The sequence below is a fragment of the Apus apus genome, chromosome 1, assembly GCF_020740795.1.
Source record: "Apus apus isolate bApuApu2 chromosome 1, bApuApu2.pri.cur, whole genome shotgun sequence".
NCBI lineage: Eukaryota > Metazoa > Chordata > Aves > Apodiformes > Apodidae > Apus > Apus apus.
This window is the reverse complement of record NC_067282.1, coordinates 54,670,226-54,691,738: the sequence shown is the minus strand read 5'-3', so window position 1 is coordinate 54,691,738 and position 21,513 is coordinate 54,670,226. Positions and strand designations below refer to the sequence as shown.

Sequence of the window (21,513 nt, the reverse complement as noted above, 5' to 3'; positions counted from 1 at the left end):
GAACTTATAGGCATGTTGCAACTCCTAAAGCAATCTGTGTACATGTAGTTTTGTATCACAGTAAAACCCTTACCAGTGTGCAACATTATCAGATACTGATTTTCCTATTTGGAAGTGTAAATTATTCACTTTGAATGAAGTTGTGGGCAACTTGTTGGGTAGGACTAACATAGAAGCCAGGAGCTGACACAAGTTTGCACAGTCCTCTTGAGTTGTTCGAGACAGAAGCATTATGAGCATAGCCAGAGTATATTTTTGGAATTTCATCAGGATAGCTTAGAAATGGATTAAAAGATTTACTAAGACTTTCCATTTAAAAAACATGGCAAAAGTGAGCAAAGATAAAATTGATAATTAAAAGAAAAAAAATGTATAGTGTTCATAGTTTTAAAAGTTCTGTTAATGAATACAGGCACAGGATGTGGTCATCAAGAAAAACTCCTGATTCTTTTGTTTGTAGGTGTTTGAAATTGCTGAAATAGTTGACCAAATGTCACCTTGGGGCATGTTACGGATTCCACGACCACTCATTATGATTCGAGCATTCCGGATATATTTTCGTTTTGAGCTGCCAAGAACTAGGATAACAAATATCTTGAAGTAAGTAAAGCTGTTATCTGAAGAACAGCAGAGAAAATGTCAGTTTTGACTAGGAAGGCTGACTAGGCAGCTTAGAGAATGACCCTTCATTCTTAATGGGCATTTTCTTCCTCAGTTTTTGTTCTGGCCAAAAACATCTTGGTATTTTCCATATTTAAGGAATCATGAAGCTTCCTAGAAAAGGATCAAAACTGTCAAATATTTAAATAAATCTTAAAGTGTTTTACTAATAACTGTAGCCAGCAATTTTCAACGAATGGCAGTAAATTCTGTTCCCTTAATACGGGCACTTAATAATCGAGGTGAACGCTCTTAGAAGGATGATATTCGTAAATAATAATACATGAGCACATGCCCTAACCATTACAGTTACAAGTATATATGTACTGGCATATGTACAGAGATGCTCACCTGCAAGCAAACACACATAAGCATGCTTGGTACAGCATCTAATAGCAAAAACTGTGTGACTGTAATGTGAAAGAGTATTTTGGTCATTATTTGGTATCAACTGTGTTAAGTCATTAGGTATTATTTTACAAAAGCTAGACTTCATACATTTTATTTGGTTGTTTTTTTTTCTGTTGTTCTACCCTTTGTAGTTTATGTCTGCTTTAATTACCCTGACCTTAAGGGTTTAGAAAAAATTGTGGCTTACTTTTCTCCATCTGCACAGAATGAAAAATCAGCTTTAAAGGCAAATTTTCTGCAGGATTAAATACTTTCTCTGTGTGTGCGTATTTTGTCTTCTGGAGCTTTTTAGAGGAGGCTTTACTTTGCCTGTTTATTCACTGTCATGTTTATCTTTTTGCCAGGCGTTCTGGAGAGCAAATTTGGAGTGTTTCAATTTTCCTTCTGTTCTTTCTCCTCCTGTATGGGATCTTGGGAGTGCAGATGTTTGGAACTTTTACGTACCATTGTGTGACAGACGACACGCAGCCAGGGTAAGTTAGCCTGTGCAGGCATGTCATGGGGCTGGTCTTTCAGTGCATATGTGTAATTGTAGTTAGCATCACTGGGTATAAAATGGATTTAATAGATTAAAAGATTAAAAGTAGTCCACCAAAATACACTTAAGATAAGTTGGGGAAACAAAAATATTATGAACAAAACAAAAATTATGAAAAGTATAAACTTTAAATGTGACAGATTACAAATTATGGCATTGAGCTTCAGTCTGATTTAGAGGTGAGTGTACATGTGTGGGGGAAAGATTACAACTAAGAGAGAGCAGGAGGGGAGAGGAAGCCTTGAGAAGAGCATTGCCATGTGCAGCTGATGTAGGTCACTGATGATTCATCACCTTTCACTGTTTTCCTATCTTTTCCCGGAACATCTGAATGTTGGACCAGATATTAAGTACAGGCAGAACTAATCCTAGAATCTTGCACCCTTTCTGGCTGTAGAGGTCATTGGGACCTGATGCTCAGATTTAAAGTTAAAGCCTTTGGAAAATACTTGCAATTAATACTCTATACTGGTGATCAGGAGTACATTGCATTTTTGATTCAGCACATACTAAATCACAAGATTAACTTTAAGCACAATATAGCCTCTTGCCACTGAGATAGCTCATAAAATCACACAGAAGTATATGCTTACATGTACTGTTGAATTGAGGGCTTGACTGTATGCTTGACTACCATTATATTGTGAGATTTTATTATAGCTATTTCTTAATTTCATCTTCTGTTTCTTTGGACAGGGAAGCATTAGCTCTGCAGTTGTAGCCTTTGCTTTGGTCAAAATTGGATATTTTTATTCCTGTATTGAATTTGTCAGAACATAAAATAAATGAAATAGACATTCTAAGACAAGCAAGACACTGCTTAATCTGCTATTGTGCTCAATAAAAAGTCTGATCATTGCAAAACTGTGACAAAGATTCTTATAAACTAGGGTCTGTGAGCTATCAAATATTAAATAAGATTCTTGGATGTGATAGATACAAAAAAGGTTACAAAGTTATTTGAGAATATGCTAGACTTGCTATGGTATATTGTCAAATGAAAAAAAACCACCACCATTGGAGTATTTTCTTATTCATTTAATCAATACTATAGTTAAATATGGGACTGATCTTCACCTAGACTGGAAATGAGATATTTTATTCTGACTTTCCCTCTGCTTTAAGAGACAATCTTTATAGCACATATTTCTTTACAGTTTCCCATAGAGATGGGGAAAAAATTTCTTTGTGGCAATGATAAGATCTGTGACTCTGTGACTTACCTATGTTGTTAAGAAAAACAAGAAGTGCAAGAGATTACACAGAGAAGATCAAACATCACATAATTGCTTGTGTCACTGAATACAGCTTTTCCCTGAAATCAGCAGAAAAAAGATGACATGGTACATAATACTATATGCATAACATATTATGTACAAAATATTATGTACCTATTATATTTGCACCTGGAACACTGCATACAGTTCTGGAGCCCTCAACACAGGAAAGACATGGAGCTGTTGGAGAGGGTCCAGGGAAAGGCCACGAAGATGATCAAAGGGCTGGAGCACCTCTGCTATGAAGACAGGCTGAAGGAGTGGGGGCTGTTCAGCCTGGAGAAGAGGAGGCTCCAGGGAGACCTTATAGCGACATTCCAGTACCTGAAGGGGGCCTATATGAAAGCTGGGGAGGGGCTTTTCACCAGAGAGGGCAGTAGTAGGAGAAGGGGTAATGTTTTTAAACTGAAAGAGGAGAGATTTAGGTTAGAGATCAGGGAGAAATTCTTCACCATGAGGGTAGTAAGGTGCTGGAACAGGTTGCCCAGGGAGGTTGTGGAAGCCCCCTCCCTGGAGGTGTTTAAGGCCAGGCTGGATGAGGCTTTGTGCAGCCTGGTCTAGTGTGAGGTGTCCCTGCTCGTGGCAGGGAGGTTGGAATCTAATGATCTTTAAGGTTCCTTCCAACCTTAAACATTCTATGATTCTGTTTGCAATATGGAAAGTTAAGTTTATAACTTTAAAGTTGCCCATAAAATTTTTGTCTAATTTCTTCTGCATATGTTGTGTTACTCTTTGAATATTGCATTATTTAAAAAAAAGAAAAAAGTTTACAGAAACACCTCAATTTTAGGTTGTTGAGAAGCTGAATTACAGGAAGTAAGTAAAAGGCTCAGGTAACCAGTACCTAAAATAAAAACCTGTCTAAAATGGGTTAAAGTTCCTCTTCAGGTACCTGAGATAGGCACCTTCAGAAAGTAATTAATCACTTTTGCCATCTTGAAACAAGACCTGTAACTCTAAATGGCTCCTGTGGTTGTGTACGAGGACTAGTTGCATTGAAAACCACTTTTTCCCAGAAGTGGAGACTCATTTATTCTTACAAATTAATGATGTCCCAACAAAAGGCAGTATTTTTTTTTGTTCCTTGCCATGTGGACATATACATTGCTTTTGGCACACTGCTCGTTCCTACTCTGAAAACACTTATTTCTTCTTCTTTTGTGTAACGTTTATCATTGTATCTTGTGAAGACTTTTACATATCTGATACTTTTTTTAATTTTTGAGGAATGCAGTGCAGAAGCTCTGGGTGGAGTTATGCTGTGCCTCATTTGCATAGGTCAGGGCTGATATTCCCGGAGATGGCTGCAGAATTTATAAGAAACACTATGAGCTGGTAAAATGGATAGAGAGGAAGAAATAACAGTTCTCGTGCCAAAAAAAGGACAATTTAGAGGCAAACATTGGTCCAAAATGTAGTTAGAAAGGAGACAGCGTGCCACTGCTGAATCCAGGAGACTGTATTAGCTGAGAAGTAGTAGACCACAAAAGCATGAAAACTGCCTGGACAAATTTTGCTTTTGTCTTTGTGGTTCAGTTTTCAACTTTATAATGAGGATTAAACATTCCTCTCAGAAGCTGAGTCTATCTGTCTGAGTCAGTTGGTGCTGTTCCAGGCAATGGAGAGTGGCCAGAGTTGGCTGTGCTTGGCCTCAAATAACTTCAGAGTCTTTAATAAGCCACAGCTATAAATATTCAGTGTATCTGCAAACCAAATCCCAGGCTCCCAAGTCAAGATGAGAAAATGAAAAGCATCTAATTAGTGGCCACCTGTGAGAACTTAAATTTTAGGTGATTTGCCTTCCATTATGCAGGATTTTATGGCAAGCGGGAAGGGTAAAGTCTTATTATTGAGGTCAAGACTTCATCCATTTCAGAAATTTTAGCAATCACTCTTTTTAAGTATACTGCCTTCTAAATTATTATTATAAGGAAGGCAAGTGTCTTTTGAAAACAGCATCTTAAAATCTTGCTATTCCATTTTTATTTGGAAGGATGTGGCAGCCTCATCACTCATTGCCTCTTTGACTACTGCAGGTTCCTTCATCTTTCCATCCTTCCTGACGCCCACACTGCCTGACCTCCTGTCCCTTCACCTCCTCAGTATTTTTCTAATGTTAGCTCTGACAAACAGAAGTACCAGAGTGAGCTAACTGCGGCCTGAGTTTTTCATTCCACCTGTGTTTTTTTTTTTCTGTTTGATGCTAAATCTTCCCCCCCTTTCATTCTTACAGTCTTTATTTTGCCAGACTTTTTTTCCCTACAGGGAACACTGTCTTCTTCCTGGACAATTTTTCTACTTCGTATTCCCTTTTGATTATTACATATCTTTTTACAACTATACTGTCACCACTTTCCCCTCATGATTCCTCCAACCAGTGTATTTGCTTTCTGCCAATAAGCAGTATATTGCACGGATTTCCTTAGTATGGATCTTCTTTAGTTGCTTGAAAGACACAGAGTATGGTTGGAATGTAATGTGTATATAATCAAATTATTTAGATAAGTCTGTAGATTATAGGCACTTGGAGAAGTTGTTATATTTGAGATTAATTTCAATGAAGTGAACAAAAATATGGGGAAAATAGGTTGTGTTCCCAGATCTACTTAAAGTTACTCTTGGGCATCTCCAGTATACAAAAGGTACTTCCACAAGGACAGGAGTATGAAACAGAACAGTGGAACAGGCTGCCCAGGGAGGTGGTGTGGTCAGCATTTCTGGAAGAGTTTAAAAGAAATAAAGATATAGTGCTTAGTGACATGATTTAAGCACTGAATGGATAAATTAGGTTATGGTAGGGAGATTTAGGTTATGGTTGGACGTGATGGTCTTCAAGGTCCCTTCCAATCAGGATGTTTCTGTGTTTCCATAAACTTTTAAAACCATTGCTTTGGCTCTGTTAGAGTATGTTATATATCCTCACACACTAGCTACTGAATGTTTATTTTTCTTACCAAGACATGTTTGACTACACAAAGTTACTTTTATACTGCATGATTAGATTATATTTATTCCACAGTGTTTTTTCTTTTTGCAGTTCTCAGCCTGCACAGGAGCTAGGGGAAGGGAAGGCTTCCCTCATCAAAACAGAGGCGGCTAATATGACTAACTGCCATAAAATGTGGTACTTTGTTTAAGGGCCTTTTTAAAACACTTCTGGTAGGGTATGGATTGAGTGTTTGTGTAGACCTGTCTGCCTTGTCACCATGGCAGTCAATTTAAAAACTTTCTTTGCAAGGCTTCTTCTTTAAAGAAGGAACTGCGCAGGAAGATAGATAAGAAAAATAATTACCGAGTAATAGAAAGATCTAAGAGGTTCTTGGTCATCTTTCCATGTCTCTATGAATAGGCCCCAAAAATGTCAGAAAACAGCTTCAAAGACTTGAGAGCTCAAAGTTCACCAAAATATCTAATAGAGGAAATAAATATGATTAACAAGAACAAAAGAGATTTGAGATACTGTCTCACATCAGCAGTGGGAAAATAAGAATGAGAAATTGGATTTCTGAGAAAGGGAAGAAATGAAAGACCAAGCTTGGAAAATCAACGTAACAGGGCTTCTTTAACAGGGCACATTAATTTATTGATGCTAGTTGAACAACCAGCTCAGCTTTAATACTGCTTTTGGGATTTATTCACAATCTCTGTTAGTGGTGATACATCTCTAGTAAAAACTCCTCAGGGAGAAGAGAAATAGAATAAATTTTTACTTTTCCAGGCCTGATGTTTAGACTCCAACCAAAAAAAGAGGAATATAGCATCATACTAAAATGGAAGCAGTTCAGTCCAAATAGGGTCCTGTCAAAAGAGTGGAAGAGACTTATCCAAGGCATTCAGACTGTTGAATCATTTCACACAGGATTTCCAGTGTTTTTGCTTGCCCAGCTCTATTCTGAGCAAGAAGGTGACCTTTTATTGAAGATCTACAATAGTGTGATTGGAACCCAGTAACCACAGCACTTGGTGTCACAGTAATGTGACATGCTTACCTGTATTAAAAATTGTGGCCATTAGGATTTACACAATTCATTGTTCCAGTGAAGACATCAAAGTTTACTGAACTTCTACTCAACCTGTCAACCTTTATGGGATTCCTCTCCTTCTCTGGTTGGTAAATACTCCTTTTGAGTAAGCAGGAGGGATTTTATACACTGTGGTGAAATTGGCTGACTCTTAAATACAATAATTTGAGTTATGTAACTGCCACATCTCTTCAACTTCCACAACTCCAAAAAGTTCCATATTTATACACAGGATTTTTACCCTATAATCACAGTACAGAATTACGGCCCAGGGAGGACTGAACTTTTCACAGGAAACCTGCAGGAGACCAGGATGCTGCAAGTCATGACATCCTCTTGTATATCATAAAATTGATGTAAAGTCCAGACATCACTAGAAAAACAGAACTGAGTCCTCCCCACTGAATTTGCAAAGTGGGCGACTGGGGGCTTTCTTGAGTAGAAAAGAAGTTGGAAAAGTTATCTTCTTTATATTGCAAGAGGAAGCCAGACAAAAAGCAGAGAAGTCTGGAAATGTCCTGACATTCAAAGGTTAAATAGCAGTTATAACTGATAAGTGCATCTCCTGTATCCTGGAAACGCTGTGAGGAAAAGTTGTTTCTGGATATGCAAGCAGTTATGGGAAACAGCAAGAAAGAACTTCTGAAAGAGACTTCAGCTGTTTCTGTGAGTGTTCTGTCTCATGTCATACAATCACAAAATGGTTTGAGCTGGAAGGGACCTTAAAAATCACCTACTTCCAACCCCCCTGCATGGGCAGGGACATCTCCCACTAGATCATGTTGCTTAAAGCCCCATGCAACCTGTCCTTGAACACTTCCAGGGATGGGGCTTCCACAGCTTCCCTGGGCAACCTGTTCCAGTGACTTACTACCCTCATACTAAAGAATTTCCTCCTAATGTCTATTCTAAATAACTCTTCTCTCAGTTTTGATCCAATAACACTTGTCTTCTCACTTACAAGCCCTTGTAAAAAGCCCCACCCCAGCTTTCCTGTAGGTCCCTTCAGGTATTGGAAGGCCAGTATAAGGTCTCCCCAGATCTTTCTCTTCTCCAGGCTGAACAACCCCATTCTCTCAGCCTGCCATTGTAGGTGAGGTGTTCCAGCCCTTGGATCATCTTCATGGCCCTTCTTTGGACTTTCTCCAAGAGCACCATGTCCCTCCTGTGTTGGGGCCTCCTGAACTGCCCACAGAACTCCAGGTGGGATCTCACAAGAGCCGAGTAAAGGGGAAAAATCACTTCCCTTGACCTGCTGGGCACACTTCTTTTGATGCAGCCCAGGACGCAGCTGGCTTTCTGGGCTGCAGGCACACATTGCCAGCTCATGTTGAGCTTCTCATCCACCATCACTCCCAAGTCCTTCTCCTTCAGACTCTTTTTAATCCCTTCTCCACCCAGCCTGTATTTGTGCTTGGGATTGCCCTGACTCAGGTGCAGGACCTTGCACTTGGCTTGGCTGAACTTCATGCAGTTTGGGTGAGCCCACTTCTCAAGCCTGTCAAGGTCTCTGTGGATGGCATCCCTCCCCTCCAGCGTGTTGACTTCACCACACACTTTGGTGTCATCAGCAAACTTGCTGAAGGTGCACTCAATGCCACTGTCCATGTCGCTGATAAAGATGTTAAATACCACTGGTTCCAGTTCCAAGTGTTGTGGAACACCACTTGCCACAGGTCTCCATCTGGAAATCAAGCCATTGATCACCACTCTTTGAGTGCGACCATCCAGCCAGTTCCTTACCCAGTAAGTGGTCCATCCATCAAATCCTTACTGTTTGAGACCAGGATGTCGTGCAGGAGAGTGTCAAAAGCCTTGCACAGTTCCAGGTAGATGATGTCAGTTGCTCCTCCTTTATCCAGCAATGCCGTGGCCCCATTGTAAATGGCCACCAAATTAGTTAGGCAGGATTTGCTCTTGGTGAAGCCATGTTGGCTGTCACCAGTCACCCCTTTGTTTTCCATGTGCCTTAGCAGAGCCTTCAGGAGGATCTGCTCCATGATCTTGCTGGACACAGAGGGGAGACTGACTGGTCTATAGTTCCCCGGGTTGTCCTTTGTTCCTTTCTTGAAAATGAGAGTTATGTTTCCCCTTTTGCAGTCAGTGGGGATTTCTCCAGAGTGCCAAGACTTTTGCTGGACAGAGGCTTTGCAACTTCATCAGCCAGTTCCTTCAGGAGCTGTGGATAAATCCCATCAGATCCCATAGACTTGTGCACCTTCATATCCTTCAGATGGTCATAAATCTGCTCTTCTCCTGCAGTTGGGAGATCTTCCTTCTCACAGTCCATGCCTTCGCCTTCTCTAACTTGGATGGTGTGACCAGAGTCTTTGCTGGTGAAGACTGAGGCAAAGTAGTTATTGAGTACCTCAGTCTTCTCTGTGTCCTGCATGGCCACATTTCCAGTTTCCTTTTGAAACTGGCCCACAGTTTCCCTTGTCTTCCTTTTATCACTGATCCACCTATAGAAACCGTTCTTGTTATTCTTAACATCCCTGGCCAGGTCCAGCTCTATCCATGCTTTGGCCTTCCTTACCCAATCCCTTGCTTCTCTGACAGCTTGTCTGTACTCTCCCCAGGATACCTGTTCCTACTTGACTCTCTGTATACCTTGTTTTTACATTTAACTGTGTCGAGAAGCTCTTTGCTCACCCAACCTCATGGCTCCACTGCCTGCCTTCCTCTTTATTGGGACACATAGCTCCTGAGCATGGAAGAAGTGATCCTTGAATATGGACCAGCTTTCCTGGGCTCCCCTGCAGGGGGGAGCTTTGTCCCACAGTACCCTACCAAGCAGATCCTTGAAGAGACCAAAATCTGCTCTCTTGAAGTAGAGGGTAGTGAGCTTGTTTTGCTCCTTCCTTGCTGCCCTAAGGATCCTGAATTCGACCATGTCATGGTCGCTACGGCCCAGTCTCCCATTAAGTCTTACCTCATCAGCCTGTGTCTATTGGTGAGAACAAGGTCCAGCAAAGCACTTTTTCTTGTTGGTTCCTCTACCATTTGGAGGAGGAAGTTGTCATCAATGCACTCTGGGAACTTCCTGGATTGCTGGCGATTTGCTGTGTTGACCCTTCAGCAGATATTGGGGTTGTTGAAATCTCCCATGAGGACCAGGGCCTGTGAGCATGAGGTAGCTCCCCTCTGCTTGTAGAGGGCCTCATCCACTCAGCCATCCAAATCTCGTGGCCTGTAGCAGACCCCCTCTGTGACAACTCCTGACTCTTTTCAGTTGTGTACTGCTTTCTGGAAGTTGAACGTGATGTGTAAATTTCATTCCTTTGTCCCTTGGATTACTGCAATTTGAAAAGGTCTGGGAAACGCTGGAGTATTCATCCTGAGATACTAATGAGCAGACTGAAGCTGTCATCTCAGCTATTTTATTATATGCAAGAACTTGTGGAGGGTGGGTGAGGAACTAGAAGGCAGGAAAACAGCAGAAGTTTGAAAAGGAGGGAGGGATCAGAGACACGGGAAAAAAAAGTCAGAGCAGCTCAGCTTCTATCCCTGAAATAATTCTGTAGTGAGTAAGCAAACAAAAATCTGCAAGCAGCTGGAAGATAATAAGGAAGTGAATAGCAACTAATAGGGATTTGTCAAGAATAAACCATGTCAAGCCAGTGTAATTATCTATGGCAAGGTAACAACTATGTGAATTGGAGAGAAGACTGGATATAATCCATCTCTTTTTTAGGAAGGTTTTGTAACCATCTCACATGACATCTTTGTAAGCTGAGAGAAACATGGTTAAGGTGAAAATAATCATAGAATAGGTGCAAAACTGCTTGGAAGACATGCTCACTGAGTTGCTATTAATGGCTCATGGTCAGAACAGAAAGATGAGGGATCCACAAAAACCTGTCTTGTGCTATTTGGAGGTTTCATTAACATCTTGGATGATGGCAGGTAGAATATACTTATTGCACTGATGACATGAGGTTGGGAGGGACTGGAAACATTTTGGAAGGCAAGATCAGAATGAAAATTATCTTCAGAAATTGAAGACATGCTCTGAAAAACTAGGATTAAGGACAGCAGAGCCAATATACTGCACTTAGGAAAATTAGCAGTATAAATACAGCATTGTGAATGACTGTAGAGGAGGTAGTTTATTGAGCTATTGGGAGCATAATGGAGGAATGGAGATCAACAGAATTGTGTTCTTGTAAAAATGTATAAATTGTAATGTCAGACAACATACAGGCATCATTTGAACAGTGTAAAGAAGGTGAAAAGGGAATGAGCTTCAATCTCTTGAGTAGAGCTGTTAGGGAGAGTTTGGCAGTTTCTAGCTCAACTGAAAAGAAGTAGTGGACATGTATCAGGTTTTGCATGAATAAAAACTGTTGCACAGACAAAAGTGCTTGTGAGCTGTGATGGAGTGGATCCCAGATGAACTTCAGGTTTATAATTTTCAAATCCTACAGTGGAGTTTAGTGACCTTGTGTTTTCTCTATAGTTGGTGGACTACTACTCAGAAGGTATCTTTCTATGTTTAATCCTGTTAAGTCTGATCTGAACATACTTTAAAATCAAAATGGATGCAGTAATTCATCTTAGATTGTTTCATGTATTTCAGTTCATGTCCTTCACAATTCAAAAGAGAATGGAGGTTTTTTTCACTCTTTCTTTTAAATTCTCTAACCAAATACTTTATTGGATTGTAATAGGTACTATCAGTGTGAGACCACTTTGATTTGTAAATAAGTCTAATTTGGCACACCTGGGTGAAATGCAGATTTGTGCAAGCTTGCTAGATTAGTTTTTAACTCTTCCTGTTTATTTGCTATGTATTACCACTTATAATGACAGCCTTTGATTTTGGGAATGCCATTAATTCATATTTTGATTCCTGTGAAATGAGTCTTTCATTAACATACGTATCTTGCAATTGCTATTTGAATTTGGCTCCCTCGTGACTGCTTGTGGCAGTCACAAAAATGGGCTGTCACAGAGTTGTTATGCTGTGTGGCATTTGATAAAATCTCAAAATAGTACTGATCATGCATGCTACTTCAAGAAGAAGTTCCAGTATGGAACTTCTGAAAGTTTTCTTCTTGGAATTTTGCTTTCCAGTGTCTGGATGTACATTCCAGCACTGCCCAGAGGAAAAAAAAAAAAATCGGTCACTTTTTTGTGGTTAACTTAAGTGACTTTGTTACTCTGAAGGATAATGCCAGTGATTTAAATTTAATTTCCTTTAATGCCAGTAACTAGTGATCAAACCAATAGATTGTCAAAACTGTTAAGTATCCGCAACCATCCTATTTTCATTTGGACACCGATAGCACTGAATTTAAGTAAAATAAACAATCTGCCATGAATAGAGTAATCTGGTTTTGATGTTGGCATCTGTGTTGGGAGCCTGAATGCTTTCAATTCCCTCTCTGCATAGTAGAGAGAGGCAGGTGCTTCTGGAGTGTGGCTGAACCTATCAACCTCCCAGCCTCTAGAGAGGTGTTTTTCTCTCTGTGTGTTCGTTGCTTTAAATGAGGTGGGATAATCAGGGCAGCAGAGCTGCAGACTTTATTGTGATTCAGCTAAGAGATGCTGGATCTTTGAATTTTAGCATCCTGAAGTGTGAGATAACATTGGTGATTTAATTTAAATCTCTTTGGAATTCCTGTGCAGTGAATAGGAATAGATGGAACACCAAAGGCACATTTTGTAGACCCCAATTTAGGTCACACATTAAATGAAAATAAATTAATATCAAAATCAGATCAAAATTTATTTTGTATTACTTCCTCATGAAAAAGGCAGTCTAATTAATCATGCCTTATTACTGAATACGGGTGGGAGGAGAAAGGAGTAAAACCAGTACTTTTCTTAATTTGAGTAAGCACGTAAACAATTTTTTTCTTGAAAAATTCACCAAAAAAAGTAAGAATCTCCAAGTTATGTCCACAGAGGCTCGGTCTTAGACACTAGTGAACTCTTAAACATGTCAAAAAACCCCAGTACTGAAACCTGAAGCTGAACATACAAATAATGAATAAAAACTGGGAGAGGTGGCTGACACCCCAGAGGGCTGTGCTGCCATCAGCATGACCTGGACAGGCTGGAGAGCTGGGCCGAGAAAATCCTAATAAGGTTCAACAAGGGCAAATGTAGGAAGGAAGAACCCCATGCAGCAAAAGAGGTTGGGAGTGGACCTGCTGATAAGCAGTTCTGATGAGAAGGTTCTAGAGTCCTGGTAGACATTAAATTATCCATGAGCCAGCAATGTGCTCTTGTCGCCAAGAAGGCAAATGAAATCCTAGGGTGGATTAGGAAGAATGTGACCAGTAGGTCAAGAGAGGTCATTCTGCCCCTCTCCTTTGCCCTGGTGAGGCCATATCTGGAATACTGCATCCAGTTCTGGGCTCCTCAATTCAAGAGAGACAGGGAGCTACTGGTGAGAGTCCAGGGGAGGGTGACAAAGATGACTAGGGGACTGGAGCATCTCTCTCATGAGGAAAGGCTGAAAGAGCTGCGACTGTTTAGCCTGGAGAATAGAAGGCTGAGGGGCGACCTTATTAATGCTGAGAAGTATCTGAAGGGTGGGTGCAAGGAGGATGAAGCCAGGCTCTTTTCAGTAGTTCCCAATGACAGGACAAGGGGCAGTGGGCACAAGCTGGAACATAGGAAGTTCCATTTAAATATGAGAAAAAACTTCTTTATGGTGAGGGTGACAGAGCCCTGATCAGGCTGCCCAGGGAGGTTGTGAAGTCCCCTTCTCTGGAGATATTCAAGACCCTTCTGGATGCAGTCCTGAGTAATCTGCTTTAGTGGGGAGTTGGACTAAATGATCTCCAGAGGTCCCTTCCAACTCTGACCATTCTGTGATTCTGTAAAAATCTATGTACCTTGGGGCAAATATGCTGAAAGACAGCATATTGGCAGTAATAAAGTATTAACGTATCTATATATTGAATTTTGGAGTCAAGAGAAACAACTGGATCATCTAGTCAGACTTAATTTTGTTTCCCCTCTATGAAACCTGATAGCTTGCATCTGAATCCAGGGTGTATCCTAGATGTGTATCTATTCTCTATTAGTTGGCAGAAGAACAATTCATAAGCAAGAGAAATTTTTGTTTGTGCTGTTTCACTGTTAAAAAAATATGTTTCTAATTCATCATCTTAATTTGTCGGGCTTCAACTGTTAGCTTTCTATTCTTGTTACACTTTTTTATGCTAGATTACACAGAACCTTAATTCCCAGTGTTTTCTCTGTGTGAATCCACTTACACATGACAATTGAGGCACTTTTCAATATTCTTTTTAACGAGCTAACATTATTTAGCTCTTTAAGTCTCTTACTGTGAAGCATGTTCTTCAGTGTTCATTGTCGTGTTTTTGTATTATTTCCTCAGTTTTTCACACTTAAAAAATATGAACAAAAACATGTACATAATAGTAATCATACTTGGTGTAAGTGCCATACAGAGGGGGTCATTAATTCATTATTATTCTGCTTGTGCAGTCTGGGAAAACACTGGCTTTTTCTTGCCATGATGTTATCGGGACAAATAAGAGAATTCCCTATTGCATCCTCTCATCTCAGACTCTCATGTAGCATCTATATTCTATAATATAGTATTTCCAACCTCTTTTATCCCTTCCATTTCATAGGCCATAGGGTTTGCTTCCACGATCCTACCTCTGTAACTTTGCATTTGGCTGTATTAAAGCATGATTTATTGGATCCAGGTAGCCAAATGATCCTGATAACTTGCCAGACTGCCCTGTTGTCAATTCTTTTTATATTTCTATTCATATTCTTGATTTTAGACCTGGTTTTCCCTCATTGATTACGGTAGATTATGGTGATCATTTCACTGGCAAGTATTTTTCAGACATGTCAGTTAATCAGTTTTCAGCTCATTTAACATATGCTTTATTGGTATTCTATAGTGCCAGCTTTTTAATCAGTCATGTAATAAATGAGTTGCTTTACAAAGTCCAAAATCAATTTTGTTGGACAAATCTGTAAGCTTATCCAAATAATTTTAGTATGATGATAGTTGTTTTCTGTAGATCCATAGTACTTGCCATTAATTACATTCATGTTCTCTACTCTTTATCCATTAGACTCTGTATCAGTTCGCTGTTTCTTTTGTTGTGGTTGATGTCAGGCTAACCAGTCATGCTGCTTGTTCTTTAAAAATTAATGGCACATTAGCATTCTTCTGGAATTTCCCTGCTATTTCAAGGTTTATTAAAAATTAATAGAGGAGATTAGAGATGCCCTCAGTTATTTGGGCATTTGGATATAATTATCCCTAGCAGATGCTGTCTGATTATTCTCCTCAATTACTAACTCCTGAGTAGTGAAATCTGTGTTTGCCAAGTTAAAATGTAAAACATGGAATGTTGCCAAAGCTTAAGCTACGTGTTTGTGGTGTTCCTAATACCATGAGTCCTTTCAGCTTGCCTTATCTTTTAATGTGATAAAAAAAATGAATAGATATTAGAGACAGTCTGTTACCAGGAAGGTTTGAAAGCTTTATAGTTATAATTACAGATATAATTATGAGAAACATTAAATATGGATAAAGTTTGCATACTTACAGTTTAAAAGATAAAACAGATTTTGTTTGCAGATTAAAAACAGGAAACCTCTTCTGTAATTATGGTACATGATGACTTTAGACCTAAGTTTGTCTAAAAATAAAACACAGCATTTAAAAAATGACCCTTGGGAATGCTAAGATTATAAAATATGAGAGGAGGAGTTGTGCCTAGACATACCTGTAATCCTTACACCAGAGAGGTAGTTTCTGAAATTTCTTTAACTATCACCAGTGATTTTGGATGATACTGTTACCGGATTATCTAGAATCTCTAATGACTCCAGCAGCAGCACTGTCCAAAGTTACAACCTCTTTCTGCACAGACTAAAAGATCTATCAGTAGAACTCAATTACAGTGTGACACACTTTCCCTGAAGTTAATGATTATATATGTGTCTGACTTCAGTGACAAGAGCTGACAGTGAGTACCTTTTTTTGAAAAAAAATATGCCCAATAATAATGATAAAGTACTATAGCAAATTTTAGAAATACCACTATCACTGATATATACATTAATGTCTTGTTATGCTGGGATCATAATGTGACAATAATTATGAAAATTATCAAGAGAAAACTTAAGGATAGAAACAAAGTTCTTATAGTTATTATGACACATTATCATTATTCTAACAAATGTGCAGGAGAGGCTGTTGTTATTGTTAAGTCTTTCTGTAATAAAAGCAGTAGTGTAAGGTGTAAGGAAGTAGTCTAGGAACCATCTGTTAATAGGAGTTGTACGTTGAGAGCCTCCCAGTGGAATAAAATGGACTGGATTAGGTTAGCACAGTAAGAATTAAGATACAGGTTTGGGAATAAAAGGCACATATGCAAAGACAAATGCAAGGAAATTCTCATAGGTGTTTAGATTGCTTTTATGGTCACTAAGCAACAAATAAACTTTAAACCTTCCCCTTTTCGTTTTTTTACAAGGATTCAAATTAAAAGGAAGCACTGTTCCATCTAGGCTTCCTATTTTATAATTTCCCAGAATATCTGAAGACAAGCGTAACTTGTAATTTGAAAGAAATATTTTTAACTATCTAGTGGTATTGGCAGCTGTGGTAGTTGGCATGAGCTATCTGAGCTTTTAAGAGGACTTATTCGAAATAGAAAAGTTATTTAAAACTTCCCTTCTGCATAGTGTTACTGGTATAATGCTGTCACAGGAACCTTAATCTCAGATTTCCTGATTTTTATGGATATAAAATGACAGCCGTTAATTATGGTTATGCCAGGAGGATATTTTTATTTTTCCTTTTCATTCCTGTAAGTTACCTATTTTAAGGAAAGTCTCTTGATTAGAAAAGAGGGTGTGGTGCCCTAAAACTGGACAGGGGTATAGGGGGAATGGGAACTAAAGTTGACGACTTGGTTTATTGACTCTTGGGTATGTGCATGGACTCAATTGCAGGAAGGAGCTTTAAATCTGGAATGCAAAGTGTTCCTGGCTAAACAGAGCTTATTCTGCATTTGATGTGAAAATCTGTTATTTTGTACAATTAAAAGTATTAGTAAGAAATTAGCAAAGAAGAAGTTAGTATTTGCTACCCTAAAAATTGGTATTTATTATATCAGAACTGTGACCTGAGAGGTTCTGTTATCATTAATCTGCTAGTCTATGCATATCTTGCATTTATATTTTGGTGCTTCAAGAAAAGCTCCAAAAACATTGTTGAAATCAGGACGCTCATGACACAGCTGACCTATGAATCCAGCTTGTGAATTACATCTCATTTAATAAGATACTGATACAATATAGAATTTAAAGGTTAAAAAAAAAGTTTATGGTCCAGTCAGGAAAGGTTCAGTGAAGATATTTCCGGCTTTCAGAATACAGACAAATTAAAGATACCATTCACCTATATAATGTAAAAGTGCAATATTAATAGTATTCAGGAGATAACTTGTATAAAGTCAATGTAGAACTGTAGTATTACTTAATCAGAAAATGTTTAATCAATTTGAGCTTCAGGAGCTACTTCTCTGCAGTATGGAGCTCAGCGCTCTCTTCCAGATTTATTTTAGGTTTATTGCAATACTGTCACTAGCTTGTGCTTTTTCCTTGTGTTCTGGCAATATGGCAAACCAGAAGTGTCTTTCAGAAAAATGTATAGAAATGGAAATTTTTTTTCAAAATTGAGTGCTCAGTGTTAGACGTCTAAATTCATATAGCAGAAGCGGAACTATGAATTCTTCATATCTCAAAGAGAAATCTCTTACCAGTCGTCTGATCGAAGCCTATATCTATATTAGTACTTTCTACTCAGCATTGTCCATTTTGTATTTAGTTTCTGTCATTTTCTGAATTCATTACTTGACAACCTGGAACAGGTTGCCCAGGGAAGCTGTGGATGCCCCATCCCTGGAAGTGTTCTAGGCCAGGCTGGATGGGCCTTTAAGCAACCTGGTCTAGTGGGCGGTGTCCCTGCCCATGTGGGGAGGTTGGAACTATATGATCTTTAAGATCCCTTCCAACCCAAACCATTCTATAATTCTGTGATTAAATGGCAGTTACTGAGAGTAACCTTGAAGCTTTTCAGAGCTACAGAAGCTCTCCATTCTCAAAGGTTTTTGTCATCCTTCAGCATATGCTTTTTGTGATTTTGATGAAGCAGGGTTCACACAGTCCTGCATGTCTTTAATGAAGATGGATAGCACAGAAACCATAATGTATTGCTTGCTCCCTATTTGGAAGCTGTACAGTTACTCCTTACTTGCCTCATGATCCACCAGCCATTTTTTATGTCTGCTATGGTATTTTTACCAGCACAGTAGTTCTTTACTCAGCAGCTGTGCAGTGCCTGGTTTTGGTGCAGAGATAGACATGGGATTCCTTTCAAGTAATGCAGAAAATCCTTCAGCTCCAGCTAAGTTATTATTAGTTATTAACTTCTTTACCTAGTTGACCATTTGCAATATTTTTTAAATACCTTATCAATAAATACCCTTAATTTTTTCTGTAATTTTCTCGATCTGGAAACGAAATGAGTAGATTTGTAATTCTGAATAGCTTTCTACTGATGTCTTAGAAAATTAATAGAATACCAGAATAAAAAAAATCCCATTTTTTCTCCATTTCTATATTCAGCTGAGAAAGTCAGGCTAACAGAAAATAGGAAGCTAGGAGCTACCTCTGGTAATTTGTCACTTTAGTCGTCAAAACCTGCCTTTCAATAACAACCCTAATAAAGAGATGGTGCTCAAAGAGAGATTGTGCTTACATGATGAGTGCTGATTTTGGCTGGTATAATTTTCTTCTTAGTCGCCAGTACGGGGATGTGCTTTGGATTCATGCTGGAAACAGTGTTGGTTAACACAGGGATGTTTTAGCTGTTGTGGAACAGTGCTTTGCACAGTTGTGTGCAGAATCTCAGTACTTGGTTGATGTTAAGCATGGCCTATGAAGGAAAGTAACAATTTAAATCATCTTATACTGAAAACATCTGGTGATTTTCTAGACTAGGTGTCTAATATTGTCTAGTCCATTTAGACTAGTCTATGCTTATTTACTTTCTTGAGGCAGAACACAAATTGCCTAGTGACATTGGTAAAAAAAAAAAAGCCTATATCTGTACAGGTACAGTAAGCAGAGATTCTTCCTTTTTTTAGCCGAAATTATACTGTGTGCATGGAGACAGCATTTCTTCTTCAGAAGGAGGTTTGAAATGATATAAAAATGACCTAGGTTTAAATGAAGCACTCAGAATTAATGCTTTGCATTGTAGTGATTGAGCCAGCAATACTTTGAATAATATACCCTCACACTGCTAACCTCTTGGATCTGAGGGATTTACTGATGCAAGCCATAATGTAAAATTCATTAGCTAGCAGTAGCCAGGGTTCTGAAACTACTTGAGCCAATTAATTAATTTTCATTTCTGAAAATATTCATAAAATGTTGTCCATAATAGATTTTAGATGGCAGTGTCATAAATCTAATGTACTTAAAGCATACCACTGGGTAGGAATTAACATACTTCAGTATAAAGGAATTAAGGTGCCTAGGTGATTTTTTAAGTCCTTGAGTGACATGTGGTGAGCATGTTTAAAAAAACTGAAATGAGTAACAGGTATGTTTGTGTATCTCTCTTTCTAGTTACACACATAGCTAGATTTCAGGGTCTTCTGTAAAACTTCAGCTGGAACTGTACATGTCTGTGTGTGCAACCATGCAGATATGCGTGGCTCTCCGGTGTCATGAAGAAGCGACTACAGGATGGGTGCAACTACAGTTATTTCTCTGCACTTATAATTGCCTAGGAAAAATTGTGTAGGAAGCTTTAGTTTCACACTGACAAATTTAGACTAATCTATTGCTATCACATGCAGTGCATAAAAGCAAGAAAAATAATTAAAGCTTATGTTCACCCAGTTTAATAGTCAAAAGGCGTCTGTGAGTTCAATTAAACAAAGAGGACTTTCAGAAGAACAATAAGATGCTAATTATACTAAAGGGCAGACTGAAAAGTTTCACCTTTTCTGTGGACAAGCAAGATTAATTAAAATGATTAATTTTAAGGCACTGCTCTGAAGCCTTAGGATAACAGGGTGAATAGTACAAGATTTTCTCTGTTAACTTTCAGCAGTTCATTTTGGTTGTTTCTGTATCAAAAGTCTGTGCTCTGACCAGGAAGTCAGAATCAACCTGAACATGAACAGAAAACTGTATCAACTGTGTTGTTTTTTTTCCAGACCAGAACTTACTATGAGTAGCTTTTCAGGACTGATTTGAAATTCCCCTAGGACTGAACCAAAAATCAGGATTTTCATTTGCTGGATTAGATAATACAAGCAAGAACTAAACCGGATGTTGTGCTGCTGTCTGCCCGTTCCGCACAGTTGGAGCTATGTCATGTTGCAACCTTTCTTCTCTTAGTGGTTTACTCAGCTGACTCATAGCACAAGTAACATGAATCCTCACTTCTGTGCTGTAATGCTGTGCTGTGTTCTTTGCAGTCTCTTAACAGGGACCTCCTCAGTGTACGTATATTAAGTCTATTAAGTACAGCAAGTACTTAATATAATGAAAACTATATGTACCGATGAACATCAGATTGCAAAAACAGTAGCTGATGTACTTTTCACTTTAGTCCTTTTGCTTTCAGGTCTTTATTTATGGGTTGAGTTTATGTAACACCTTAATTTTGTATTTTTCACAGAAATGTAACCTGGAATAATTTAGCTATCCCAGACACCCACTGTTCCAGAGAGCTAGAAGAAGGTTACCAGTGCCCACCTGGATTTAAATGCATGGACCTTGAAGATCTGGGACTAAGCAGGCAAGAGCTGGGCTACAGTGGCTTTAATGAGATAGGTCTGTCCTACTGGTAACATCCATTTCAGTATCCATTTAAAAATGTTTATGAAATGAATAGAACAGATAGCTCATGTCTGTGCTGAAAAGATACCAAATGCAATCAGTATTCTGCTCAAGTAGAGCACATCCCAGAAAGAGAAGCTGTGCTATTTGCTCTGGAATGATGAAGTTATCAGCTATTTTTTACATTGCCTGGGATCCCAGGATTTAAATAATTTTAAAACAATGTCTTTATTGAAGAAGAATCAACTGTTGATTATCACCAGCATGCAAATGTGATTATTAATTCTGTGGTTTTTTATAATTCACTTTAGAGTATGTAATTCATCCTGTTTGTCTAATTTTAGTAGTATTTCCTGTTAAAAAAAACAAAAAACAAATCCTTTTTTACTTTGATAATAATCTTGGTACTAAAGAGAGGCTGGGAGGGAGAAAGAGCTAATGTGTGTCTGTGGCGATCTCAATCCAAGCTGTTTAAATCAGAACATCACCCAGAAAATGGATTGCGAGTCAGGCAGATTTTGCAATACAGGTGCAATTTGTGTTCTGTGAGAAGGACTGCAGAGTCACCTGGAGAATAAATTCTCTGCTAGCTGCAATGTGTTGTGCCATCCCCAGGCAGAAATGAGTGAAAAAAAGTAATTCAGGAAAGGTGGCAAGAGCATGTTCAGCTGTGGCAAGATCCATATCCAAATGAAAAATAAGCAGTTACCCTGTCAGAATATCGTGG

The 21,513-nt window shown here is 38.8% G+C and overlaps 1 protein-coding gene across 2 annotated transcripts in view; it reads left to right on the top strand.

Annotated features, from left to right (window-relative positions):
* Nucleotides 1-21,513, top strand: part of NALCN (sodium leak channel, non-selective) — a 227,754-nt gene that overhangs the window by 26,634 nt on the left and 179,607 nt on the right. For both annotated transcript variants that reach the window (XM_051630433.1, XM_051630425.1), the window contains exons 5-7: nt 461-600; nt 1,416-1,544; nt 20,626-20,780. In XM_051630433.1, coding sequence (XP_051486393.1) covers nt 461-600; nt 1,416-1,544; nt 20,626-20,780 — 424 coding nt within the window. The remainder of the gene's footprint in view (nt 1-460; nt 601-1,415; nt 1,545-20,625; nt 20,781-21,513) is intronic.